Here is a 26394-nt window from a genome sequence, read left to right on the forward strand (position 1 = left end):
TGTGTGTAAATCCTGTAGTAATGTGTGGGTTAATACAATCTTTGTAGCAGAAACACATTATTTTCTTTGAACATGAGGATTAATATTTAATTGAATTATTTAATTACTTGTAGTGATGCTGTCCCAGTAATAGAAACTTTTGGGGTTTAGTAACTGATCTGTGTTTGAGGATGCTGATTGTCTGTCCTTTGTTTTCCAGAGGGAGATTTGGCCTTGCAGGGAAGTATTGGAAGTCTGTCCTTAAGTGATCTTACATCTCATGGAGAATTCTACAGAGAACGTTTCACTACAAGTGGTGAAGAGGCTCTCATTTTTCAAATCTTAAAGTATGAATTTAAACTTTTTGTTACTCAATATTAGCTTGTTACTCCATTAACTTCCAAATCCCCTCCAAAAAAAACCCAAAAGTTGAACAAACCCAGAAAACCCAAACCCACAACTGTCATGGCTGCATGATTCTGCTTTGGCCTCTTGCGACTTATGTGGGACTTAAAAATCTTAAGTTTATAACTGAAAATATTCTAACTTATATTTGTCTTGCAATGTATGAAGAAATGGAAAAGGAAAGGTAGTTTTTTATTTACCTCTAAAGGTGTTCTTAGAAGTATTTATATGATAGTTTGTTCCTGTCTAAAATGATTCTTTTTTTAAGTTGGAAGAAGTTTTCAACTGATGAACTAGATCTTCCTTTGCTTCTTGATTTTGGAAGAAGAGGTTTGCTTTCATCATAATGTAAATTTGAATTTCTTTGTTATGTTTTAAGGAATAGGTCTTATCTTGTGATGTTTTCTGTTTTTCCAATTAATCAGATTAGAAATTATCCAAGTAATATTATGGAATTAATATCAAATATGACAGCACGCTGATTCAGAATTGAATGTACACATTATCCTGCAGTGGAGTAGTTACCTTAAAAGCCACTGTTTTGGTATAACATCACCAAAGGTCTAACTGGTATACAGAGATTAAAAGTACATTCCAAATGCAGAATATTTCTATTTGCTTAATTAAAACTCAGCAGAACTTAAATGTACAAAATTTAGAAGTATTTAATACAAAACAAATTTTTCATGTCTGCAACTGAGATAGTGTTAATTACATGCTGTGAACATTTATTAAATCTGTCCCAGGGCCAGATCAGTCTCATAACCTGAGGTTATGAGTTTGATCCTCACAAGGAGCACCAGCTTTGGTGGTCCCAGTTGTGGGTTTCTGTGGGTCTGGACTGAAGGCATTGAGACAGCAGTTCATGTTCACACTCAGGTGTTTATTACTTCTTATCAGTGAAACACTCTCACTACTCTCAGTTGGGCAGCTTTTCATTAGAAGGCACAAAGTGGCCAACAATCTCTTGGTACAAGGGCTTTTCAGAATAAACTGTCCAATTAAGAGCTGACACCTGGATTATTTTCCCTTTTAACCCAATAACTGATCCCACGGAGCCCCCAATGGGGACTTTTCTGCTCAATTACAAAATGCCACCCAAACCCATGAGGAAGGAGGAAGAAGAAGCATGAAGAAGAAACCCAGGATGACACCCTGTGCCCTCCATCTTGCTGCCATCCCCAACACACTAAAAATCCCAAAACCTCTATTTCTCACCAAGTGATACACCTACACTGCTCTTTATATTCTGTTTCACACTTTTGTGGATTCCAGTCTCTCTTGGAGTCTGGGAAACTTTCTCCATGAATGAGGGTCACAGTCAGTGCTGCCCTGGGGGTCAGTGCTCCCAGAGCAGACACAGAAATATTCCCAGTGCCCTGGGTTTGCACAAAATCCTCTATATTACTATTTTGAATGCAGCAAAATGTCTAGTGCTGCTTCTAAAATGTAGCTAAGATTGATAAATTTTACTTTCACCCCTTCTCACAGGTATGGGAGGCCAGACCCTCTGCTGCAGAGGGAGTGTGACATCCGTGTCACCCTGAGGATGGCCTCTGTCCAGTATGTGCACACCCAGCGCTTCCAGGCCGAGGTGGTTTCCTTCATCCAGCATTTCACTCAGCTCCAAGATGTCTTGGGCAGGCAGAGAGCAGCAATTGAAGGACAAACAGTATGTCTGAGCCTTTTTTCTATTCTTTCCCAGCCTGTTTTGTTAATCAAGGGGTAATGATCCTGAGTTCAGTACTAGTCAGTGGACAATAATCACCTGCTTCCTGCAGTATGTGTAATTATTTTTGAAATGTATTTTTGCTCTTTCCAGGTGAGAGATAAAGCCCAGAGAGCTTCCAGAGTTCTTCTTGATATTGAGGCTGGGGCTCCTGTTCTGCTTATACCTGAGAGCTCCAAGTCCAACAGCCTGATTGTAGCTAATCTGGGGAAGCTGAAAGTGAAGAACAGATTCCTGTTTGCAGGAATGCCAGGGACCTTTTCATTAAAGAACAAGGTAGGAGCATTGCTTCTTCTTTTAGCAGCTTGCAGTTTTGCTAGTTCTTGTGTGTTTTATTTCTAAATCAAAATTTTAAATGACTCTTAAATTTTATTTTATATATTGACTTTATAATTCTGCTAATGAGAATCTGTGCTAGTGTGCTGGCAAATCTTATAGATTTGCATGCTGTGCTGCCCTTCCTATCTTGAGTTTACTGTCTGAGGCTCTGGGGCAGAGGAGAGACTGAAGTGAGTGTTTGGAGAGAGCAGAGGGAATAAAGGAGGCTGAACTGACTCCAGCTGCTCTGGTGAGGATCAGGACCCAACCAGGTGCACACCTGAGTGTGGGACCAGGATGGGCTCTCAGCTCACCCTTTTTGGTTACTCTGGCTGCTCACCATCAAAATTTCCACAGTGTGAACAGCAGAAAACAGGGTGCTGTGTTGGCTGAGACTTGCTCCAACACACTGGAGCACAGAATTGGGTTTATTTTCTGCTCTCAGTGAAAACTGAGTGTGTGTAGTTGCTTTGGTGAGGTGAAACCATGGGAAAGGTTTCCAGGATGCAGCCACAAAATTTGGGAGAAGGAAGATCCATGTTGGATGGCTTTCTATATCTAACCCATTCAACAAAACAGATGGGTGTCTGGGAACCCTCTAATTTGATTTGAAGGGATTAGAAGTTGGATGGACTAAATTACTGCAGTGTGTCTGTTGCCTTCATCTGGTTGGTATCTCCCTGTGTCTACTGTAAGAAAATAGTGGACTGTGATGTTAAGTTATTTTCTGTACTGTAGGATATTGATACAAATACAAGTTTGTAAGCAGTAAACACCTACATTAACATTATAAATTAAAATAATTGTGCACAATAATTTAATTTCAGCCTAAAAATACTGTGTTATGTTGCACTGTAGAAATGTAGGTGTTTAAAATGGAATTAGGTGGGGTTTGGCTTTTTTTTGTTGGTTTTGTTTTCATTTTTCCTCTGTCCTATGTTTATTTTTGAGGATCGGATTTTGCAAGGCAATGCATACAAGGATCCTGTTTTATTTGAGGTATTTCACATCCTTATGGCAGTGTTCAGGTGCTCCTCATTCATTCTATAAAAAAGAAAGTATTCTTCTGGAATTCAGCACTTAAAAAAGCTACTTCATTTATTAAAAACGATGTTTCTGTTCTAAAGATTTTGCTGAATTCTATAAGAATTGGATGTAAACTTTTTGTGGTGTGCTCTTTATGCATGTGTGAGGAGCTGCTAATTTGGATTTAATTGCATAAATTCATAGATTTATAGATGATGTGATGATTTTCCTTTGCATGTACTTTTCAGTCTTTTCTTTGCAGTATGTCCTCAAATTTTTTTCTTAAAATCCTTGGTTGTGTTTACAATTAATTTTTCCAATTTTTTTCTTATATTTAAAAACCATGTAAAGCAATAAAATATTAACAATTAAAACCAGAGAGGGAAGTTTATGATAGGGATTGATGTGACATCAGAAGCTGGATCCAGAAGGAAGATGGGAAATGATAGTAACACTAATTGATAGTAAACACTAAAGATAATTGCTACCTGTATGTAGAACATGATGTTAATTAATTGAAATGATTGACAGATTAATTCCAAAACTGCCTTTGGGCTATAAAGGTGGTGTGCAATCCTCTTCCACCAGACAAATCCCAGAGTGGTTGGGGCCATTCCATTACAGAAGGCTGTCAGGTTGCTCAAGCAGGATTTTTGGGAAAAGAAATTTCTAATGTTGATGTGACTCTTTTTGTAGTGAAATTTGCAGGTTTTTGGTGCAAGAGAGCTCGTGGATTTCCACTGGATTTGTGGTGGTGGGAAGATGTCTGAAATGGTTTACATCAATATAAATGAATTTTTCTTTCTTCACTTGTGAGGAATTTAACATTAAATGTAGGGATTTATCCAGCCTTAAACTGCAGGAGAATTTTGGGACACATTTTGGTGTGACAGCTGAAGCATTTGAAGTGCATAAAATGTGCATGTGCAGAAGTGTTAATTCATATATTGTAATAAAATACGAAGTTGCTGACATGATCTTGCAGAAATAATGGTATATGTTTTTTTCATCACCTGAAAAACAGCTTTAAATATTTAACAGTTTTTATTCTGCAGAAATGTTTAATGCTCTCACAGTCTTACCCCTCCACTTTGGTATTAATTTCATTTATATGAGAATATTTCAGTTTTATGCAAAACCCTCTGCTTTTGAATTAGTTTGTCATTGAAATGATTCTACAGCTTTTTGAGGAAGGTTGCAGAAATAAACTTTTTTTACAAAGAAAATGTTCTCATCTGCTGTTAAGGCTGTAGGAGAAAAGTTTGGGCATTTTTCTACAGCAGAGAATACTGGCATTCTAGTAACATACTTTCTACCAGCAGAAGATACTGGCATTCTGGTCATTTGTTGCAGCTTGAACATTGATGCATTGGTTCCTTAGAATTTAAGTCAAAAATCTGATATTAATTATAACATTTCTTTCATTAGCAGGATTCTGTTCAATTTTCCTCTCCTATGGGAACCCCAAAACACAGTGTGAAGAAAACAAGTGCTGATGAGTCCAGATCAGCAATAGAAGGATTGGTCATGAAAAAATCATCAGGAGCAAACATTTCTAGGCTGAAGAACGAGCCTGCAGTGAGCACCTCGAGTAAGCAGCAGGGCCAGCCATCAAAGCTGCCTGTTGTCCCAAACCCTGAGAGCCCAGGTATGTGAGAGCCATGGGGAACCCCATGGAGCTTCTTTTGCCTTGTGAAATAGTGCAGTGACATTTTGCTTTGATCTTGTGTGACACTGAAAAGATATGAGGCTCTGGGCTGAAGATTGTGGATTGGAGAATGAATTACTTCTGAGCTTTAAGGGTGATTTTTTTGCAGCTTAAAGGACTAAGGAGTTGTAGTTCAGTTTCTGGAAGAACAGTCCTGCAGATTGGGTGTGTTTTGAGATGCATATTGCACACATACAAGGAGTGTGCTTGGACTCCTAATTAGGAATTTAGATTGACCTGTGAATGAGCTTGATATCTGCTAGTTACAGATATTGAACATGAATTTAAAAAAAAAAAGTGGAATAAAATCAAAACTAAATTAAAATTTTTTTAAAAGTAGGTTGCATTAATTTTGCACAGATTCTGTTTTTCTTCCTTAATGTGTTATCTCCTGTGTGCTTGCAGAGGATCACATCTGCCTCTTAGACTGCATTGTAGTTGATCTGCAGGACATGGACATCTTTGCTGCTGAAAGATACCAGAGAGAGTATTCCAAGGCTGTGGAAGATACCAGTGCAGATTTGAGCTTTCCATCCTATTTGGTGAGGCAGACAGGAGGGAGCCTGCTGACAGAACCTTTCAGACTGAAGTTAAAAGTAGAGAGAAATTTGGACAAGTGAGTTTAAACAGCGTCACTTATTCTGTCACCTAGAGCAGTGTTTTTGTATCCTAAAGGTCTTGCCTGCTGTTGGAGGTCCTGGAAGCACTGAGGTTTTCTCTTTTTGTTGCAGAGAGCTGAGTCATGCTGTTGCAGACATTTCAATCCATGGCAACCTGTCCTCAGTGCACTGCTCCCTGGATCTGAACAAGTACAAACTGATCCGGGGGCTGCTGGAGAACAACCTGGGCGAGCCCATCGAGGAGTTCATGCGCCCCTACGACCTACAGGATCCAAGAATTCTTGTAAGCATCCCTGTGCACCTGAAATTCTCTGGAAATGTCTGGGGGTGTGTCTTGGTTTGGAAAGGCAGGAGCCTCCCCTGAAGTGGAGAATGTAAACCCTCCCCACCCCTCTGAATTGCTATAAATTTTACATTAGGGCCTCTCAGGCAAAAAATGTGGGAACAGGAATAACAGTTCTTTAATAGGGAAGAAAATAAAAGGATAAAAGAAACAATGCAGTAAACTAAACCAACACTGACAGAGAACCCAACCTGACACGCTGTGGGTCAGGCTGTTGGCAGCAGTCCCATTGGAATTGTGGCTCAGCCCTCCTGCAGTGTCAGGGCTGGTTCTGCTGGAGCAGGGATCCTGGAGAAAGGTGCAGTCTCTGCCTCTGAAGATCCAGGGGCAGAGGCAGCTGCTGTTCCTCTGGGAAATCCAGTGGAGAAGCTGTGCTGGTGTTCCAGAATCTCCAGATTATATCCAGGTAGGAATGCTTGGCTCCTCCCTCTGGGCTCACATCTCCCAATGGGATGCTGCAGTTCTTATCAGCCATGCAGTGACATTCCATAGCTGTTATCAGCACATGTCTCCCCTTAGAGAATTGGGTGTGGAAGAGATAAGGAAAACTGCCCACTGAGCAGAAGACAACTGCCATCCAGATGGTAATAGAACACATCTTGCCTTGCAATATGGAACAGACTGATTTCTGATTTTGCTGATGGCAGCAATATTTTAAGGACAAAGAAGCTCTAGACCGGTACTGTGAAAATGGGTTAATGGTCATTTTCAAGTTAAAGGCCACAGTGTTGTGAAATGTAACATTTCCCCAGTAATGGTTAATGAAACCAGTTGGAGAAGAAGGACATCACACAGAAGATATTTACATTTTCTGAAATACAGGTTAATTCAGAGATCAAATTTACAGAGATGCTCTGATAAAGAATGTTGGTGTTTTCCACTTTCAGACAGTTTTGAGTGGGGAAGTGTATACTTCCATGTCATTCCTCATTGACATGGTTAATGTGAGCCTGGAGCTGATGGATCCAAAGGGGAAAGATGGAAGCAGCTCTTTAGCCAGGTATGGATGTTCTTCTCTTACTGAATACCTTGTCCTAAATACTATGCTCATGTGAAAGATACAGGAAAAGAATTAAAATAATATGTGGAATTACAATTTAGTAATGCAGTGAAATGGAATTTCTTAATTAGAGTCCAAACTGAGAGTTTGAGCTGCTCTGAGAGATGAAAGGGGTGACACTGTTCAAAAGATACATCTGTCTTTCCACTTGTCCTTGAAATAACAGTCCAGCAGTCAGTACTTGTCTAAAAGAAATAGTATTTTAATTAAGAAAGCAAAACAAGGGAAGGTTAAAAAAGCAGATTTCTGCTATGTTGGCTTGTTGGGTTTTTTAAATCCAGAAGGCTTTTAATCAGTGGAAAATATTATTACGACTCCAAGGAATAAACAAACTCTAAGTCTTTTGTGTGTGTTGTTTTGCTTTTTATTCTCCCAGGTTTGATTTTAAGAAATCCAAGTTGCTTTTTGAAAGCTCTTCAGATGGAACCAAGTCTGTAAATCTGGTCTCTCATTCCATGATGGCCTTTGACACTCGTTATGCTGGACAGAAATATGCTACAGGCCCCCCAAATGTCTTTAATTGCATCTTCCAATCATCCAAGAACACCAGCAGCCCAGGAGCAATCCAGATTGAATTGCATTTCAGGTTGGTAATTCTGGGATTTTTTTGTTTTTAATAATGACATCATCAGTATTATCCTGATTTTAATACATGTGGTACTATTGTAGATAAACTTGGGGACGTTGTATTTCAATCTATTTCTATTTCAATTCACTGTATTTTGGGGTGATCAGTGGTACTTGATAGATTAAAATCTTCAGTTATTAATTCTTTGGAAATTGTTGGATTTTTTTTTCCTTTTTCGCTTATTGCAATAAAATGTAGGTTTGAATGTGTAATGGATCAGAGGAAGGTTTGACCTATTAAAATCAATAGTGCTTAGAGCTTGATAAGTCTGGCCTATCACTTGTCTATGTGCATAAAACCAGTTTGTAGAATTTTTAATAGAAGTTGCACAAAAGCTGTTTCCCAGCAGGTGTCACACTTGGTTTTCTGAGGGCATCAGACACAGACAGAGACAGCACCTCATTCAAAAACAATCTCTGTGTTCTATTCTATGTTCTGTCCTACCCTGTTTGTTTTTTCTTACCTGTTTTGATCCAATTTAGTATTGAAATTGGGAATATAAAGTATAATATCAGTATTTACCTGTATCAGCATGGTGTTTTTTTGAGGAATGTTAACTATCAAAAAAGAGGGTGAAGTGAGATGTCTGGAGATGCTGCTTTCACTTCTGGTCTGATTTGCTGACCAAGCTCAGCTTTCTCACTCTGTGAGTCTGATGCCTTCTGGAACAGTTGCAGGAGTAATGTAGAAAAAAAATTGAGGATTATATTAGTCCAGTAGAAAATTTTAGAGACAAATTTTCATAAAAACCAGCTAAAGAATCTTGGCAACTGAGAGAATTTTTTTTAACATTTGGATGCTGCATTATGGTTTTAAGTACCTAAAAAATGTGTTCAGAAAGGAGCCAATATTTCAATTTGATTAAAACTAAAATGGGATTTACTAAAAAATACACCCTAAAAAAGCCCCAGATGGTTTTCACAGAACTGTTGAGTCAGTAGGCAGCTAGCTTAGACACAGCTAGTGAATTTGCACAGTACAGCCTAATGTGCTTTATGAGTGAGAGTTTCAGGAATCTTCTTCCCAACTGTTGTGATTTTAAATTTCAGCTGCAGCAGCATGTGGTCTGTTTTTAGTGGTGAGAGCATCCTTGGCAGAAGATGCAAGGGCTGGCAGAGCTCAGTGATAGTGCTGTACTGCCTGGTGCCTCTTGAAATATCCTGGAGAGCCAGGCAGGGTTATAGGCTTTGCTGTTGGAAGCTCCCCACTAAGGCATCACAGTTCTTTGGAGATTTTATAGCTCACAGTGTGCTGGATTGAAAATTGCTTCATGCTATTTAAGCACTTAGATGATTTTCCAGTTAGCATGATCAAATGTAAGAGGTATTCCAGATCACAAAGCCAAGCACTTTATCCCTCCTGGCCAGACCTTCAGAATGGGATGCTGGAAGCTCAGGCAGGCTGACATTTTTTCTGAGTGACAAAGCAGCTTCCTGTGCTGCAAAATGGTGCCAGGGTAGGAGAGGAAATTCAAGTTTTACCTCTTATCTCAGAGCCAGGTCTGAGTTTCACACAAAGAATGTTAGACATAAAATGATAATAAAAACATAAGACAAAATGATAATAAAACAAAGATATAAAATAAGAATAGAAAAAGGTTTTAAAATTTCAGATTTTGAAAATTAATAATTTAAGTATGTTAAAGGAGGTTTTACAAATTTCCTGTCATGCAGTTTTTCAGTTCATCTCTTGTATCATTATGGCTTAGAATTTGTGCAGTTAAGATCTATTGGGGTTCTGTGGGTATAGCAAATTGTTGAATTTCAGTCTGTTTAAATATATATATATATATATGTGTGTGTGTATATATATATGAAATGTATATATAGGAGTTCAAACTCCTATATATAGGAGTTTAAATATAAATGTATAGCTATACAAAAATATATAAATTTATATATATGTGTGTGTATATATAAAAATATATGAATGTATTTATATAAGATGTATATATATAAAAATGTGTATATATATAAAAGTGTATATATATATGTGTGTGTAAAAATAAATATATATATAAAAATGTATGTATGTATTTTAAAGGCCAGACACTGTAAACCAAGTCCATGCCTATAAAATGCCATATGAGTCTTACTAGATACTGATAGTTGTCAGCATGATTTTAAATATTTACAGGTTTTAAAGTTCACCTGTGTGATTCTCTCTTCTTAAAAGGTCTACTAAGGATTCCTCCAGTTTCACAGTTGTTCTGAACAATCTTCGTGTGTTCCTGATATTTGACTGGCTGTTACTGGTTCATGACTTTTTGTGCACTCCTGGGGACACCAAAAAGAGGGAAAATCCCCATTGCCGGCAGCGATCCTGCATCAGTGACACCAGTGTGGTTCCCAAAGCTGTGAAAAGGGGAGTGGTTACCAAACGTTCCTCACTCCCTGTGACAGCAGAAAAGCAGCTGGAAGTCAAGGTTAATGTGACAGGTAAATGTGCTCTTCTCTGATGCTTTTGTTTTTCTCATTAAGGAAGTTTGTTATTCTCATTGAGGAGTTTTTCTCATTAAAAGCTGTGTGCTGGTGTAAAGGCAGGTCCATTAAAGGAAATCAAGAAACCTGCTACAAATGCCTCAAGTACCTTAATGGTATTGCCAACAGCCCTGTTAGTTATTTGTCTTTTTTCTGGTTAAGGAACTGAATTTGTGGTTGTTGAAGACATGTCCTGCTTTGATACCAATGCAATTATTCTGAAGGGAACAACTGTTCTCACTTACAAGCCCAAGCTGATAGATCGTCCTTTCTCTGGCAGTTTGTTTGGCATTGAGGTAAGAAAAAGAAATTTTCTTCTTTATAACATCTAAAATTAGAGGAATTTGTGAAGATACTTTACTATAAACATATATACAAAAGAAATAGTCCAGATGCTTTCTGAAGTCTGTTGGTTTCTCATCAAATGCTCTCATTTTACAGCAGTTTTGAGAATAGTTTTATATTTATATTATATAAATATATTATGTTTATATTTTCTGTTACAAGATTGCAAGACTTGACTGCAGCCTCAAAATATTGCTAGTTCTTCCCAGGCTTGTTATCTCAGTTCATAATTTTTTAAAAATAATTTGCAATTTTCAGGTGTTTTCATGCCGGTTAGGAAATGAGCAAGAGACTGCACTGTCAATTATTGATCCAGTACAGATTCATTTGGAACTTATTGGGAATTCTTCCTATCCAATTGGTTCAGGACTGCTGGATGCTTTCAATAGTGAAGATTTTCCTCCTATTCTAGAGGTAATATTAAAGCCTGAATAAAACTGTGCAGTAGAGAATACTAGCAGAGATATTTTTATGCCCAAGGATTCAATAGAAGATTTTCAAATGCATAAGAAGAGAGTAAGGTAACTTTTTCCTGAAATGGAAAAGAAAAAGAAAGAAGCATGTAGAAAATGCTCTTAGTGGTAATGAAAAAGGGATTTATGGGATATGTTACAGAGGTTGATAGTGGGGGAAAGAAATGGGCTGATTATGTAGGCTGATGGTGTTGGATAGTTACTAATAGCTGAATGGAAATTGTATTTTTCTATATTTTCTCTTTCTAGTTGTTAGGACATATTAGAGGGGAATTATACTTAAAGATTTTTACTATTGTATCAAAATAAAACTTCTTTTCCCTGAGATGTACTAGTTTTGGTTGTTGGTAAATAATAACAATTTGATACATTTATTATTGGATCTTTAAAACAGCATGGTGATCAGATTGTAACACTAAATTTTGTCTTCCTTTGGGAAAAGCTTTATGTGTAGAAAAAGGCAAGTGACTCTTACATTCTAATTTTTCATTTAGATTCAGTTGCAAGCACTGGATATCAGACTGTCCTACAATGATGTTCAGCTCTTCCTGGCCATTGCAAAGTCAATTCCCCAGCAGACAAGTGCAGCCCTGCCTGACTCAGCTGCCTCAGGTGCTGGGAGTGCTGCTGATTCCTCCAGTTCAGCACTGGGGCATGAGAACTCCTTGGCTCATGAAACCAGAGATGGCTCCAAACGTGTGCTGGATCCTGTTCTTGGTATGTTTTTCACTGCTGGAGTGAAACCATTCCTTATATCTAAGGGAATTTAATTTTCTATAAGGTGAAGCTAATCTATGTGTTGAACACAAAAAATGTTGGTATCTCCATGGGGTAAGACCCTTTGTTGGTTGGAACTACCGAATAATGGCATTGTTCTGATGATGTAAAAACTGTAAAAAACAACTGTAAACTACAACTGTAAAAAACATAAAAGCAGGGCTGAATCGTGTGCTTTTGCTAGAGTTGCAATCTTAAATAAACAAACCCCCATTTGTTAAATAAAGCCCCATTTACATACAGATGTATCTTGATTTTAGAAATGAAATAAGTAGCTAACTGTGAAGGATTTCTGCCTGTAACTGTTCATTGCAGAAGCCCAGCTGGCTCGCCTGCAGGAGCTGGGGTTCAGCATGGAGGATTGTCGTAAAGCTCTTCTCATCTGCCAAGGTAACATCAGATATTCTTAGCAGGGCTTTGCACATTATTCATTTTACCTTAATTGCAGTTAAGTAAAGCCTTTAGACTGTCAGGTGGTTATTCACAGGCACTGTGTCCTTCTTTAGAACATCTTTGGCTCTGTGCTGGCCTGTGGTCTTAAACATTATTCTTCCTGTTCTGCTCCTGTGTAAAATCCACCTCCCAAAGATTCTTTCTGCCCTTTGGGATGTCATGTGTGGGTGCTTAAGTGTATTTTGGTTTGAGAGTTTTAGTTGTGTTCAGACTGGTAATTTTTATGGCGCACCAATTTCTTGCTATTCCACATCTCTTCCTCTTGAATGCATGTGTTTTTGTTTCTCCCTTTTAAAATCATATTTCTCTAGTTCTGCATGCAGTACCTGAAAAGAAAACAAAGCTTTACCACAAGTGATTCCTTTTTCCTTTAGCACTGTCATGCTTCCCACCTTATATACAGGCATGCATAATGTTATTGAGATTTTCATTACATTTTATTACTAGATTTTTATTACATTTGTGAACTTCAAAATTTCTTACTCTTAGGATATACCAATGTCTTTATAATCTTCTCATATTTATGTTACAAAATAAGCATATTGAAGTACTGCTGAGAATATTTTCTTAAGAGAAAGGGAATTAGTTTTCTTCTCTATGATTATAACTAAGTAGATGTCTTTGAGAAAGCAGGTGATGATTGATTGGTTGTTTGCTTCTTTCTAAGGTGACTTGAAGAAAGCAGCAAGTTGGTTGTTTAAGAATGCTGAACCTCTGAAATCAGTTTCCCAGACTTCTGCTCGAGATAGCCAGGGGATTTTGCCTTTCCAGTTCATCTCTGGCGTGGAAATAAAGGCAGAAAGTGTTTGCATCTGCTTTATAGATGACTGCATGGACTGTGATGTTCCCCTGGCTGAATTAACCTTTTCATGTGAGTATCTGGTTCTGCTTTGGCATGAAATGATTGTCAGTTCTGGGCGTGTTCAGCATCCTTCTCTTGTTTGTCAGGGCCTGTCAAATTTCAACTGCCAGTGTCTTGATGGTGGTTGTGTAGATATTGGGGGTTTCTTTTTCTTTATTTCTGTTTGGTTTAAGTTTTGGTTTTAAGAAGATTACAGTCTTTGTAGGGTTAAGATTCTGTTTTCCCCTTTTTACATCACTTAAGAAATTAAATCTGTCCTGAGCAGAATCCTAGGGAGGCTCTGTTTTGTGAGGTGTGGCTGTCTGCAAATGTTATTGGAAGAATATTATGATAAGCTTTTTGTACCATTTCAGTTTAAAAGACAAGACAAAACCTTTCATTGCTTACTTGACACTTCACAAAATCAGAAAGCTTGACTGTTTTGCATTAGTTTAAATTTCACTGCTTTTTTTTTCCCTCACAGGTTTGAATTTTCTCCAACATTTGAGGACCAGCCCTGAAGGCTACGCTCATTTTACCCTCTCTGGAGATTATTACAACCGTGAGCTTTCAGGTGAAATACCTTGGGGTTGTTTTCTTATTTAAGTTTAGGAAACAGCCTTTCCTACCACAGGAACCTGGAGTCTACCCACTATGAAATGCCTCTAAGGGAATAAGGAAAGATTGACTTTGGGACTGTGTGTGTGTGAGACAATGTGATCCTAGACCAGATAACCTGATTTGAGATCACTGGAGGGATGTGGGAATTGGAAATTTGGCTGATCTGAAAGTGGCACTCAGGTTTTCAAATGGAATTGCATAAAATGGTTATCCAGCAAAATAACAGTTTTATAACAAGCTGTTTCTGCATTCTCTTCTCTTTAATTGTTTATTGGATTCAGTTTATTACATATTTTAGGGAGGAGAATCGTGCAGGCTGAAGACAAAGGATTAACATTAGAAGACCATCACAATTTATGTTTTAAATACAAAAAAAGCAAGTTGGGCCAGTTATTAATAAAATAAGTAATCCACTTGTGTGGTTTTTTTAACTTGTAACAGAAAATCTAATTTCTATTACTGGTGACAAGCACTCAGGAATTATCTGTCAATAACGAAGAGGAGTATTTGGTTTTGTTTTAAAAATACTTTGTTTTTAAAAATATGTAGGGTTCTCACTATAGGACATGAAACACACTGCTGCTCTCAAGGTGAAGAAAAAGGAAGTTTATTTTGTGACTCCAACATTTATAGTTTTCCAAAAGAAAGAGTGGATTGGATGGTGACAGTGCCACCTCTCCAATGACACTGGACAAACCAACAAAGTCCATCAAATTTCTTCTCCTCTATAAAAGAATGCAAAACAATAAGTTATTTACAGAAAGTGTGTGAGAAAGTTTACTATAAGAATGTAAACATCAGAAGGCTTAGAAAATCTTAAAAAATCAGGGCGACATAGGGTGTTTATTTTAATAGCTTCTAGACTTTTATCTTTTGAGATACTGAATAATCACCAACTTAATGTATAATTTTGTGAAAATCATTGTCAAAGCTATTTGAGAGCTTAATTCCAGCTAGCTTAAATATAGCAGTAATTGCCTTCTAGTGCTTTAATTGGAACTAAGATATCTCTATGAGTGTACATGGACTAAATGGAGGGGCTGGACCAATTTGTATCAGGTAATAAATTAAATCCATAGGCTTGCGACATCATCCTGAAGATTAAAAGTAAGGGACAGATTAAAAGTAAAGGACCTAATGATGAAAGTTTCTTTATTAAATATGTAAAGAGCATTCCAGAGTGGGCTCCAAAGATGTTGGTTTGTGTTTCTCTCAGGGTGGGAGCCCTTTATTGAGCCCTGGCCATGTTCAGTGTCTTGGCAACAAGAGGCTTCGAGCCGCCTGCAGCCCTCCCGCCTGAAGCTGGAGGTGAAGGCCAAGCCACGCCTGGACATCAACATCACCTCTGTGCTCATAGGTATGTGGGAATATTCCCTGAGAGCAGCACTCTGCACTCTGTTTCAGCATTTTCACTGCTGAAAATGACTGACATCTCTAATTATTAAAGTGCTGTTGGCATCCCATGGAGAAAGTGGGATTGGCCCAAGTCCCTCCATGCTTTGCAGGATGCTCTTCCAGGTGTGTGTTTAGGCAGCCTATGTTCTATCAGATGTTGTGAAAATGTAAAGACGTGATCTGCATGTGTTAGAGGTTAGTAGGAATTCTTTCTCTGGTCATATGAATTCTATCAAGTTTGTATGGGATTTGAAATCTATTTTTAATCAGAAAGAGGCTTTCATCTAAAGTTTTCATGGGACTTAACAATATTTTGATAAGCTCATCATTTTTCAGTACATTGACAGGTGTAGTGGAGAGCTACTCATTTCAGTTCTTCAGTCTCTGAGCACTTGAGCTGTCAATGATCCACCTTTGGAAATCAAAATATTTTGTCCATCAGTAACTCCAATTCCATGTGAGCCTCTGCATTGTGGAGCTCCACTTGTGTGCCTTGCCCAGGAACATTGTTGCTCATTCAGAATTATTTGGTGGGCACAATAAAAGAAATGCCAGCAGCTGAGCTTGTAGATGTATGTAAGAGAAAAGCCTTTGTTGGTCTTTCTCTCCCAAGGAGGGGTTGGCAGAAAGAGGGAGAGCCAAGGTGGCAGGAGGAGAAGCAAATCAATGATTCCTAAGATGGTGCTTTTTAAAAGCAGTGATAATAAGTGGTGAGGCTGGTTTGTGATTAATACTGTGCCAGAGGACTCAATTGGTGTCGTGATATTTATGCAGGAATGTGTATGTGCCTCTTAAAATGAAGCAAACCCCAAAACCCCTAGGAAGTTAACAGTTTCTAACATGAAAATATTTAAGGTTAATTGCCTCAGCAGGGAGGGCTCTTAGATTGCCATAGCAGTATCTTAAGAACATGAAATTCCACTGACAGTTTTTTTAAAAAATAAAATCTTAGGGATATATATTTTTTTAAGACACTGCTGTGATTTTATGAGCTGTTGTTTGTCTTTAACTTATGTGACTCAGAGAAAAAGCAGCAAAATGAAACTTCTGCTGTTAAAGTGGAGTAACTTGAGTGTGATGAATTTAACACACTTTTCAATGACTTTGTTTACTGCCACCTTGAAGACATTGGCTGTCTGTGCTTACATTCCTCCAGAGCAATACAAATGTACCAAGCAGTCCTGGATGGAAGATTACTGTAAACAGGACAAAGAAGTGAATGTAATCAGCTCAGAAGATTGGATGGGTTCTTCAGTGGATCCCCCATGTTTTGGGCAGAGTATGTTGGTCATTAATCACACTTTATTTGAAACAGACCTGACACACAGGGTCATCTGTCTAATGTATTACAAACATAAGTGTTTTGACTTCACAGAATACAGTGATTTGTTAGATATGTTTGGCAAAGAAAAAAGACAAAAAAGCTGTTTTCTGTTCAGTTATGTTTAATTATTTTACAACAAAAAGCTTTCTGGGTGCTTAGCTTGGAGTAAGAGCTTTGCACTGCTAGTTCTGCTTCCTTTCTGTCTGCCACTCTCAGTTCATGAGAAGAATTAAATCAGAGTGTTGATTTTTGGCTGTGTGCAGTTCAGAGAGGGTCTTTTTCTTTCTGCATCCCAAAGACCTAAATAAATGAATTTCTGGAAAAAAAATTACTGTATTCTTTGTGAAATAATCACCCAAGCAATAGCTCTTTCCAGCTTATTTTCTCCCAAAGTTCCTCCTGGAAGGAACTTTGTCAATCAAATACCAGCTTAATGTAAGCAAACAAGTAGAGACTAATAATTGCATGATGTGTATCTTCCCTTTATGCATGCAGGGGAAGATTGACCTGTGTTTGTGTGATTTTCTTACCTGCTGACTTTGTCTTTCCTGTCTGCCAGGCCTTCCTCTTGTCTACCTTAGAACTAGGAGTACAGCCAGTTTGACTAACCTAGAGCATCAGATCTATGCTAGAGGTACTGTACAGCACACAGACAACAAAAGGTGGTTTTCTGCTCTGGAAGGCTCTTGCACAATAAATATTGTGCTGTATGTGGGACTTGCTGGTAGATTGGCCTCTATATTTAAAGATAATCAAACCCAAAAAACCCTCAAGCCAAATAATAAACCAGCTATTTTTGTTTTAGTCTGCTGAATTTAGTATTTCATCCTGTCGTTCTCTGGGTTCTTCAGGAAAGAATGGAGAAATAAACCCAAAGAAGGAAAACTGTCTTTGTGAGGAAGGTTATGTGAATTGTTGACTATTCAGTGCCCCTCTTCTAGATTTTTTTACAACTAAAAATTTTTACGATTTAATTTTTTTTACAATTAAAAATTGTGTAATAATATCACAATATTTAATTTATATTCTAAAAATATCCACCATTATGTTCAATTTACATATTTATGCTTAATTTAGCATATTTATATACTTAAAATTACTGAAAACTAACTTTGAGATGCTTCAGAAGCACAGGCTGTTTTCAGTAACCTTTAGAAAGTAAAGCATTCCTAATAAATAATTTGTTAATTTGTTTGGGTTCTATTTGACAGGACAGGTTTTGGGGCAAAACCATGCAGGATAAAGTAATATTTTTCATTTTTTGACGTTATAGAAGACAAAGAGCATACTTCATAAATACATAGCCCTGTGGAAAAGTTAATGGATGGGAGGACAGAATTTTCTAGAAATCTACATCTGTTTCCTGTTCCAAGTGCCATTAGAAATATTTTCTCTGAGCTTAAAGAAAAAACAAAATGGAAAATTTTCAGTTGATTTTTATAAAATATTTTCTGGGATTTTTTTCCCCCAAAAATCAAACAAGCAGCAAAATATCTAATATTCATTGTTTGGCTTTTAGTAGGGGTTGCAGCTAAATTACTAAACTACTGATTAAAAAATCCTCCTGGTAATGAGAGTCTTCTTTTTTTAGGCAGTAGTCTCAAAATGCAGCTTTTGCATTTCTTTTGAAAATCAGGCCATAGTCCCAAAAATCCTTTTTTTGAAGTATCCAAAGATAAGCTGGCAATAGATTAAACACCAGAGTAAAAGTTCATTTGGCTTCTGATCTGATTTTGTAGAACCTGGGATAGCCAAAACATTATATAAACTGAAACTCAACACTAAAAACATGTATTTGCTTTTGGCAAAAATCAGAGCTTTAATTTTCAAGGATTTCATCTTCTTGCTGTTTAATTGGAAATAACTTTCTCTGTAAGCTTAAGATCAGATTTAAATCTCCATGGGCAATGTGAGGGTACATAGGGATTTGTTGATCTGACAGAAAGTCATCTGTCATGATCTGTAACTCCTTCAGAAACTTTCCTGCCCTCCCCACATCTCCCCTGCTTGCCTCTGGAAACCTTTTGGAATTACTTCAAATCAGGCCTGGGGAAGAGATTTCTGTCTTGCCTTTTGTTTCAGCAGCTGATTTATTGTGTGTGCCTTCTTTCCACTTCCCTCATGCTAAACATGTTGTGTATTGAGGTAGCAGCCATTTATCTTCCTTTTAAAGTAGATTACTGGACTTTGACAGGGGTTTTACTGTGTCCAAACTCAGTAAGTATTTTCACAGATTTCATGCACTGCAGTGTGGAAAACGAGAGTAGCACTTGTGTGCCTGTTATAAATTTGTGCTTAGAAAATGTTGAACATGGGAGAAGTATCTTCTTCTGGTGTTTTGCTGTCCCAGCAGTTTAACAAAACCAGATTGCCTTTGTTTGCTCTCAAATTATTTTCCACATTTCAGTAGTATCCTTCAGTGTCCTTCAGGGTCCTTCAATATCCTTCAGTATTCTTTATTTTAAAGCCTATTTCAGTAGCTTTAAAAATAGGAATTTTTTTTTTTTGTTCAGGCTTTGAGAATAAAAGTCCCTTTAAAGGGAATACTGGCTAACCCTGTATTTGTCACATTAAATACAGCATAAATCCTAATTAGAAGTGAATGTGTGTTTAGTATTTCATGAGGATGTACATAAAAGGTTTCTGATTATGCTTGGGTTTTTAGTTAGATTAGTTTTTAGTTAGATTTTCTACATGTTAGGTGTAACTGAAGGCATAGAATTTATAAGACTTGATATAAAGAACCAGAAGAATGTGTAGATTAAGCTCAGTTCAAGGGGGATTGATGTAGGGGAAGAATGCCTGTTAGTTTTGTACCATTTCTGTAGCACTTACTAACTGTAAAAGCTTTGCAGATAATCTGATGTCCTGTTTCTTTGTAGTTAGTGCAGGTTGTGGCTCTCCAGCCACTGTATCTCATCCCACATAAAGATCTGATGAATGTTTTCCATGGGCAGTCAGACAGTCTGTGTTGTGTTTTGTAGCTGAAATGAAGACCCCAAAGCGCAGGCAGCCGTTTGTCCCCTTTGCTCTGAGGAATCACACTGGCTGCACTCTCTGGTTTGCCACCCTCACCACAACCCCAACCAGGTAAGGAGCTCTTTGAGGATCCCTTCAAACACATTTGTCTGGCTCCTCTTCCATGGCAGCCAATCTCTGTTGTTGTCAGTGCTTTTGTTTTGCAGACACATTTAGGCAGCTCCCAGTTTTACTCAGTTAAGAGCCTCTTCTTTGACACAGAGATAGTTTTATTATTAAACAAAAATGAATTTTTTTCAAGAGATCTAGCAGAATGTGGAAACCAGTCAAGCACATTCATGGTGTTAATGTGTTCACATGTGCTCATGGTGTGAATGAGGACTGAGGCAAACTTAAAATGCACTTGCAGCTTGAAGTATTTATTGTATTTGTGGGGAATGCCCCAGTGAAGGCAGGAATGATGAATCTGACTCTGTGTTCCCAGAAGGTTAATTTGTTACTTTGTAATTTTATATTATATTAAAGAATACTATACTAAAGAATACAGAATGGATATTTACAGAATGCTAAAAAGATAATAATGAAAACTTGTGACTCTTTGCAGAGTCCTGACACAGCTTGGCCCCAAGTGGCCAAAAAGTCAAAACAACTCACAGCAGAATGCAATGAAACAATCTCCAAACACAATCCACATAAGCAAAACAGAGGAGAAGCAAATGAAATAAGAATTGTTTTCATTTTCTCTGAAGTTTCTCAGCTTCCCAGGAGAAAAATCCTGGGTGAAAGGATTTTTTTTCAGAGAATGTGAATTCCACAAGATGTCATTTTGTGAAATGCTGTGATTCTCTTCCCAGGGCTGCGCTGTCTCATAGTGGGAGTCCAGGCGTCGTTCCTGAGGAGAACGGGACGCTGCTGGGTGATGCCCATAATGTCAGTGAATGGCAAGAGGTTATCACTGGGGAAGAGGTTCCGTTTGAGTTTGAAACCAGAGGGAAACTCAGACACAGGTGAAGGGACCAGGCCATGAGATGTTCTGACACTCTCCTATATGGAACTCACAGGTTCACAGTTGTGAGGGCACTGGCAGGTGTCACATTAAAAGTGGATTTCTGTATAATTTACACTTAATGTTTAGTTTCTATTTTTAATACTCTTGTATGGGGTGAAATTATAATTTCTCTGGTAAGGCAGCAACTATTGCTGTTGTGGCAGCTATTCCTATATGTGAGTTGGATCATTATGAGCTTTTAGAAAGACTTGGAGGCCTCAGTTACAAATCAATGTCCTTTATTTTAAAGGACTACTAGGTCGGTGTTGGTTGTTATCAGAGGTAAGAACTAGAGCTTGTTAACAAATATGCAGCATGCTTTTATTTTTTAATGTGTATGTTCCTTAGGAAAGAAACATAAACATAAAACCAGGTCCATCTATCCATGAAATGGGAAAACTCTTGGAATTTTTTAATGCTTCAGTAAGATTCTTTAAATAGAATCCAGAGGATGTTTGTGGTTTTAAGTGTTTGGTATTTAGTCTGTATAATAATGCATAATAATAATTTAACATGATCTAACCTGGCAGGCACACACATGACCTAAGGATCCATCAGCTGCAAGTGAGAGTAAATGGCTGGGAAGAAGTGAGTCCAGTGTCTGTGGACAAAGTTGGAACATTTTTCCGATATGCTGCACCAGATAAGAATTCCTCCTCTTCTACTGTAAGTTCTGATTTTGAGTGTTGTAAAAGAATCTGTAAATTAGGAGTAATGATGTCTGCAAGATTTTGATCTAAAATACTGTAAGTTCTGATTTTGAGTGTTGTAAAAGAATCTGTAAATTAGGAATAACGATGTCTGCAGGATTTTGATTTCAAAGCATCTGCTGGATAAGATTTTCCTCTTTCCAGTGATCCTGGATTTGGAGAGCTTGGAGAAGCTGGGTTTTTAACTGTGTACCCAGAGCACAGGCAGAGCAGTCAGCAGTTAATCTGAGTTTGGCAGGCAGAACTTCCAGGGACAGGATGAATGTATTAATGACAGGCCATGCACTCATGGAGAGAGCTTTAAATCAGCCCAGCATTTCAGCAGCTACTTTCATTTCTTTTATTGCAGGAATGCTTTTCATGTGTTTAATTTGCTTAGAATAAACAACACTGGCAATTTCCTGTAAGCCTAGAGATTGGTTTTTAAGTATGTGGCTCTGTAGACATAATATACTTGTCATGAAGGGAAAATGCAGTTGTAATAATGAGCAGGCTGGCATTTGGGGGAGGCTCAGTGATAAAAATGGTTTTGTGGATTTCAAGACCATGTTTTGAGACTAACTACTGGAAGTTGTTGAGCATTAGGCAAATAGGAGGTTGAGATCTTTGCAATATAAATCAGAATTAAATTTGATTTAATACTGCTGACAAGAGCCAGTGATCTCTTACTTGATTTTTCTGATGTTTTTATATTGAAGCATAGAAAGGATCATCTCTCTGTAATTTGAATATTGAAGGGAAAAGATGCAAATTATGAGATTATGATAAATTAATGAGAACTCCTGTTCAGCAGCATCTCCTGTAGACTTTTTCTTTACAACAAACCCTCCTTAAGCTTCATTTTTTTGCAAAGCAATATTACAAACAGGCTCTGCTAATCCAGTTCTGACACAATTCCAAGTTGTACTGAAGATCAGAAACACAAAGTGATGAAAGTTTTTTCTTCTGTAGTAAAGTTCTGTGTTAAAGCTGAAAGCAGTATCTTAAAAGTTGAACTACTTTAACCTTCTTGTTTACTTTCCTCTCAGCTTGGAAGTCCAATAAGTAGAACAAATATAATACATCCACAAGTCTACGTGAGTATATATTTTCATTTTTTTGAGAGCTACTTAAGTAAGAGTAGGGAACATCTGCAAGTGAACTGACTTTACCATCCTTCTAGAACCTTTTCAATAGAAGGAAAGAAAATTTAAGCTAACAAAATGAGAACAAATATTTGTGATTTACCATTCCTCACCAGTATAAATGTTTGAAAAATGGGTCTTAAATTCCAGTAGATGAATTCTAACATGTAACACATAGTAAATGTTGTTTTCAGGATCACAGTGGCAATGACTTTGTGTAATGTAAAAGGCAAAACACCACAGCAGAAGGGCAGCTATGAGTGAACAAAGTATGAATATGTTAAGAAAGCTGCAACTTATTTTTCAGTTTTGACAGATAGGAATGAGTGGCTGGTAATTATATGAGGCTTAGACTTCATGGATTTATTAAATAATATAAGAGTGAGATGATGTAGAAAGTTCATCTCTTAGGATCTGTATTGCTCTTAATTGAACTTGGATTATTTTGAGAAAGATAATGGAGTTAGTGGTAGGTAGAATTGCTTTTTCATAATTTTACTGTGCTTTGAGGGAAAGGAACAGGATTATAAACCACCATTATTAAACTATTTATACACCTGATAGTCACACATGGTTGGACTCAGTTGGCAAGTTTTTCTCCAGCAGTTAGTGCTTCATAATGGAGGTGTCCCTCTTCTAGATATATTCATTACCTGAGCTTTTTAATGCTTTTAAATATCTTCCAGTTTTCTTCATTGCCTCCAGTTCGTGTGGTGTTTGAGGTGACCATGGAGGGGAGTGCCCGGAAGGTGATAACAGTGCGCTCAGCCTTGATGCTGAAGAACAAGCTGGAAATCCCAATGGAGCTGAGACTGGACAGTCCCTCTGCCCCTGACAGTAAGTGCTGCACACCCCTGGGATGTTTTATGAAAAATCCCTTTACCAGGATTCCCTCTCCTGGGAAGCTGGGAAGCTTCAGCTTCTCCATGTTTTGTTCCTTTGGAATGCGAATTGGAGAATTGTTTACCCAGCATGTGAATGGTTTTTAATTAATGACCAATCACAGCCAGCTGTGTCAGACTCTCTGTCATGAATTTTTATTTTTCATTCTTTGCTAGCCATCTGTCTCCTTTATCTTTCTTTAGTATAGTTTTAGTATATAGTTTTCATATAATGTAATACAATACAGTATAATATAACAATACAATACAATGCAGTATTGACATGATACAATATAATACAATACAGTATAGTATAATATAGTATAGTATAATAATTAGCCTTCTGAGAACTTGGAGTCAATTCTCATCTCTCACCTGATCCTGGGACCCTCACAACACCACAACGATTAATAGCCACACTGTGATTCATATTGCTGTCATTCTTTATGTGCTGTGGGGAGTCCAGCTTTCTCCCCAAGAAGATTCACCTTGGTCTGTAATGCTTCACACCAGCATAGATCTCCCTGGACAGGATATGGGTCATGCTAAGAAGAAGATAGTCAAAAAGAGATAGATTCCAGTAGGATTTTCAGTTGTTGTTCAGATAAAAAAGAAAAGCTGAGACTCTGTAAAGACTTAATCTTATTCCTGTATGTAGCAAAGTTGTCTCTTTAGCAGCATTCAGTTCAGAAAAATATTTCCTTAGAGAAAAGTGGAAAAAAAAGTGTTTATTTAACAGGTAAAGCATTCACCTTTGGTGTTACCTTGCAAAGATTTAGTGTAGAAATCTAATGATACTTGATAATGTACCCAAAAGGTTTGAAGACTGAGGTTTTTTAAACAAGCATTTTCACTGAAGAATTTGAGTACCAGCAAGTTTTTAGGCTGTTTCAGATTTACACACTGAAATTAGTCTGCTGCCAGATTGTTAATAGAGCTGAAAATAACAGGTTGGTTTTTGAAACATGCATAAAGCAGGAAGTGATTTACATTAAAATTAAACCTATTGCCTTAAAAATTTGAGACTTACTACTTCAAAATTTTATGATTTTCAGTAAAGGAGCCTCTTTTGATATGGGTGTTTTCTTCTCTGGTTGCAGAGCCTGTAGTGCTTCCAGCAGTGATGCCAGGAGATTCCTTTGCCATTCCATTGCATCTCACATCCTGGCGTTTGCAGGCCAGGCCCAAAGGAATGGGATTCTTCTTCTCCAAGGCTCCCATTCACTGGACTAATGTGCAGAAGGCAGCAGAGGTGTGCAGCAGCAAGAGGGAGTGTCATTCCATGGAGTCTGAGAACAGCAGATTTTTCAGGTAATTAAAGCCTAGTTCTTTTTCTGTAAGCTCTGATAAATCCTGTGAAAGTAAATAACAGGAAAGAAAATGCTAGAGATGAAAGCTGCTGCAGTTTAGTGGGATGTTTTATTGGGTCTGTTGAATGGTGAGAAAGCAGTGAAGTGTAGCTGCTCTGTTTCTGCAGGGCTCCTTGAAGCTCCTCTGGCAGTGCCTGTTAAACCTCTGACAATACAAAGCATGCTATGAATATTATTGTTCAAAAAAAGAAAATTCAGAAAATAGAATGTGAACTTGCAATAAGCTAACTGCTCAGTCTCACTGAGGATAATGAGTGGTTTTCCAAAAGAGTGTTCACAAATATTCATTCTTTGTCCTCAATGTCCTCTGCTCAGTTCTGAGGCCAAAAATGTCTCTGCATAGTGAGGACTTAATGGAATTTTGTAGTTTTCTGATACCATTGATTTAGACCTGCTCTGAATTTAGGAAATACTTGGATAGAGATTATGGAAATTGTGTCAGGAAATGACCTTTGCCCACTATATAGCTATTTCTGTGTGTCAGTTTCATAGTTCATTCCCTAATATGCTGTTTTTAATGTATCACAGGGAGCAAAATAAACTTTTAATTATTTAAAATGAAGGTTTACCAACTCAATTTTTCACCTTAACTAATGAAAAACTGAAATGTCAAGTGTTAGAGCAAAGATATATCTACTGTGAAGGAGACATTCAGCATGTATGTTTAAGAACATGATTATAGTTTACTTTAATGGTTAAAAATCACTTTTTAGTAGCAGTTAAGAACATGCTTCTGAAAGTTTATGAAAGTTGGTTTTAAAGGTGGTAATCTCTAATAGCCATTTTCTTTAAGGTCTCTGAACAGACCAGTTTTTGGGGAACTAACTTTAGTCCTTGATAAAAATCAGAAAACTCATATTGTCTTAATGTCAGACATAAATATAAAATACCTTATAATAATCTTCAAAGTGATTATGTGGAGAACAGCTCTAAATGCTGTTTTTCTTATTCATCCTGAAGTTTGAGCATCTTTGAGGACTTAGTGCAATACAGAAAGATGGAGTTTAATTGTTCTGTCAGATTCATTGACTCTCACACGTGTCTGCATTCCCAGGTTCTGTGTGGCTATAAAGAAAGAAAATTACCCAGATTACATGCCTTCCAGCATATTCTCTGACAGTGCTAAGCAGATTTTCAGGCAGCCTGGGCACACCATTTATCTGCTGCCAACTGTGGTGATCTGCAATCTGCTGCCCTGTGAGCTGGAGTTCTACGTGAAGGGTTTGCCCATCAGTGGGACACTGAAACCTGGCAAAGAGGCTGCCTTGCACACAGCTGACACAGCCCAGAACATCGAGCTGGGTAAGGCTCCTGCTCCTCTCTGCACCACCAGGAGACTTGTTCTGCAAGGAAATATGGCACAGAATGCAAAATAGAAAGCATTTAAATGATGATTTCATTGGGTTGCATTACACAGCCCAGAATATTGAGCTGGGTAAGGCTCCTGCTCAGGGACCATTTGCTGCTCTTCTCTGTACCATCAGGAAACTTGTTCTGCAAGGAATTGTGGCACAGAATGGAAAAATAGAAAGCATTTCAGTTATTATTTCATTGGGTTGCAGAACTTCTTATTTTTGATGCAGTGAAGTCATTGGGAAAAAACCAACCCAGTACTGCCATTGTTCCTGCTGGCTTGTCACTCCTGGTTTGTCACTCCTGGTTTGTGCTCCTCTAAGCTGTCACTTAGAATGTTCCTTGTTCAGTTCTTATTTTCCTGAGAGTGGAAACTGGAGGGAACAGTGGTAAAGAGGGGAAAA

The 26394-nt window shown here is 37.7% G+C and overlaps 1 protein-coding gene across 5 annotated transcripts in view; it reads left to right on the forward strand.

Moving 5' to 3' along the window:
• The window catches only part of VPS13D (vacuolar protein sorting 13 homolog D), a 101260-nt gene that overhangs the window by 20889 nt on the left and 53977 nt on the right, over positions 1 to 26394 (forward strand). For 2 of the 5 annotated variants that reach the window (XM_058039179.1, XM_058039184.1), the window contains 25 exons: positions 200 to 326; positions 1876 to 2056; positions 2207 to 2389; positions 4886 to 5105; positions 5571 to 5781; positions 5897 to 6068; positions 7016 to 7128; positions 7565 to 7774; positions 9992 to 10254; positions 10459 to 10592; positions 10900 to 11055; positions 11609 to 11831; positions 12207 to 12281; positions 13012 to 13215; positions 13670 to 13759; positions 15023 to 15163; positions 16358 to 16480; positions 17085 to 17159; positions 19510 to 19615; positions 20359 to 20511; positions 21083 to 21218; positions 22291 to 22338; positions 23073 to 23223; positions 24368 to 24578; positions 25692 to 25939. In XM_058039179.1, coding sequence (XP_057895162.1) covers positions 200 to 326; positions 1876 to 2056; positions 2207 to 2389; positions 4886 to 5105; positions 5571 to 5781; positions 5897 to 6068; positions 7016 to 7128; positions 7565 to 7774; positions 9992 to 10254; positions 10459 to 10592; positions 10900 to 11055; positions 11609 to 11831; positions 12207 to 12281; positions 13012 to 13215; positions 13670 to 13759; positions 15023 to 15163; positions 16358 to 16480; positions 17085 to 17159; positions 19510 to 19615; positions 20359 to 20511; positions 21083 to 21218; positions 22291 to 22338; positions 23073 to 23223; positions 24368 to 24578; positions 25692 to 25939 — 3954 coding nt within the window. The remainder of the gene's footprint in view (positions 1 to 199; positions 327 to 1875; positions 2057 to 2206; positions 2390 to 4885; positions 5106 to 5570; positions 5782 to 5896; positions 6069 to 7015; positions 7129 to 7564; positions 7775 to 9991; positions 10255 to 10458; positions 10593 to 10899; positions 11056 to 11608; positions 11832 to 12206; positions 12282 to 13011; positions 13216 to 13669; positions 13760 to 15022; positions 15164 to 16357; positions 16481 to 17084; positions 17160 to 19509; positions 19616 to 20358; positions 20512 to 21082; positions 21219 to 22290; positions 22339 to 23072; positions 23224 to 24367; positions 24579 to 25691; positions 25940 to 26394) is intronic. The other 3 variants (XM_058039180.1, XM_058039181.1, XM_058039182.1) reach the window with 3 other exon arrangements.

Source organism: Melospiza georgiana, chromosome 22, assembly GCF_028018845.1.
Source record: "Melospiza georgiana isolate bMelGeo1 chromosome 22, bMelGeo1.pri, whole genome shotgun sequence".
Classification (NCBI taxonomy): domain Eukaryota; kingdom Metazoa; phylum Chordata; class Aves; order Passeriformes; family Passerellidae; genus Melospiza; species Melospiza georgiana.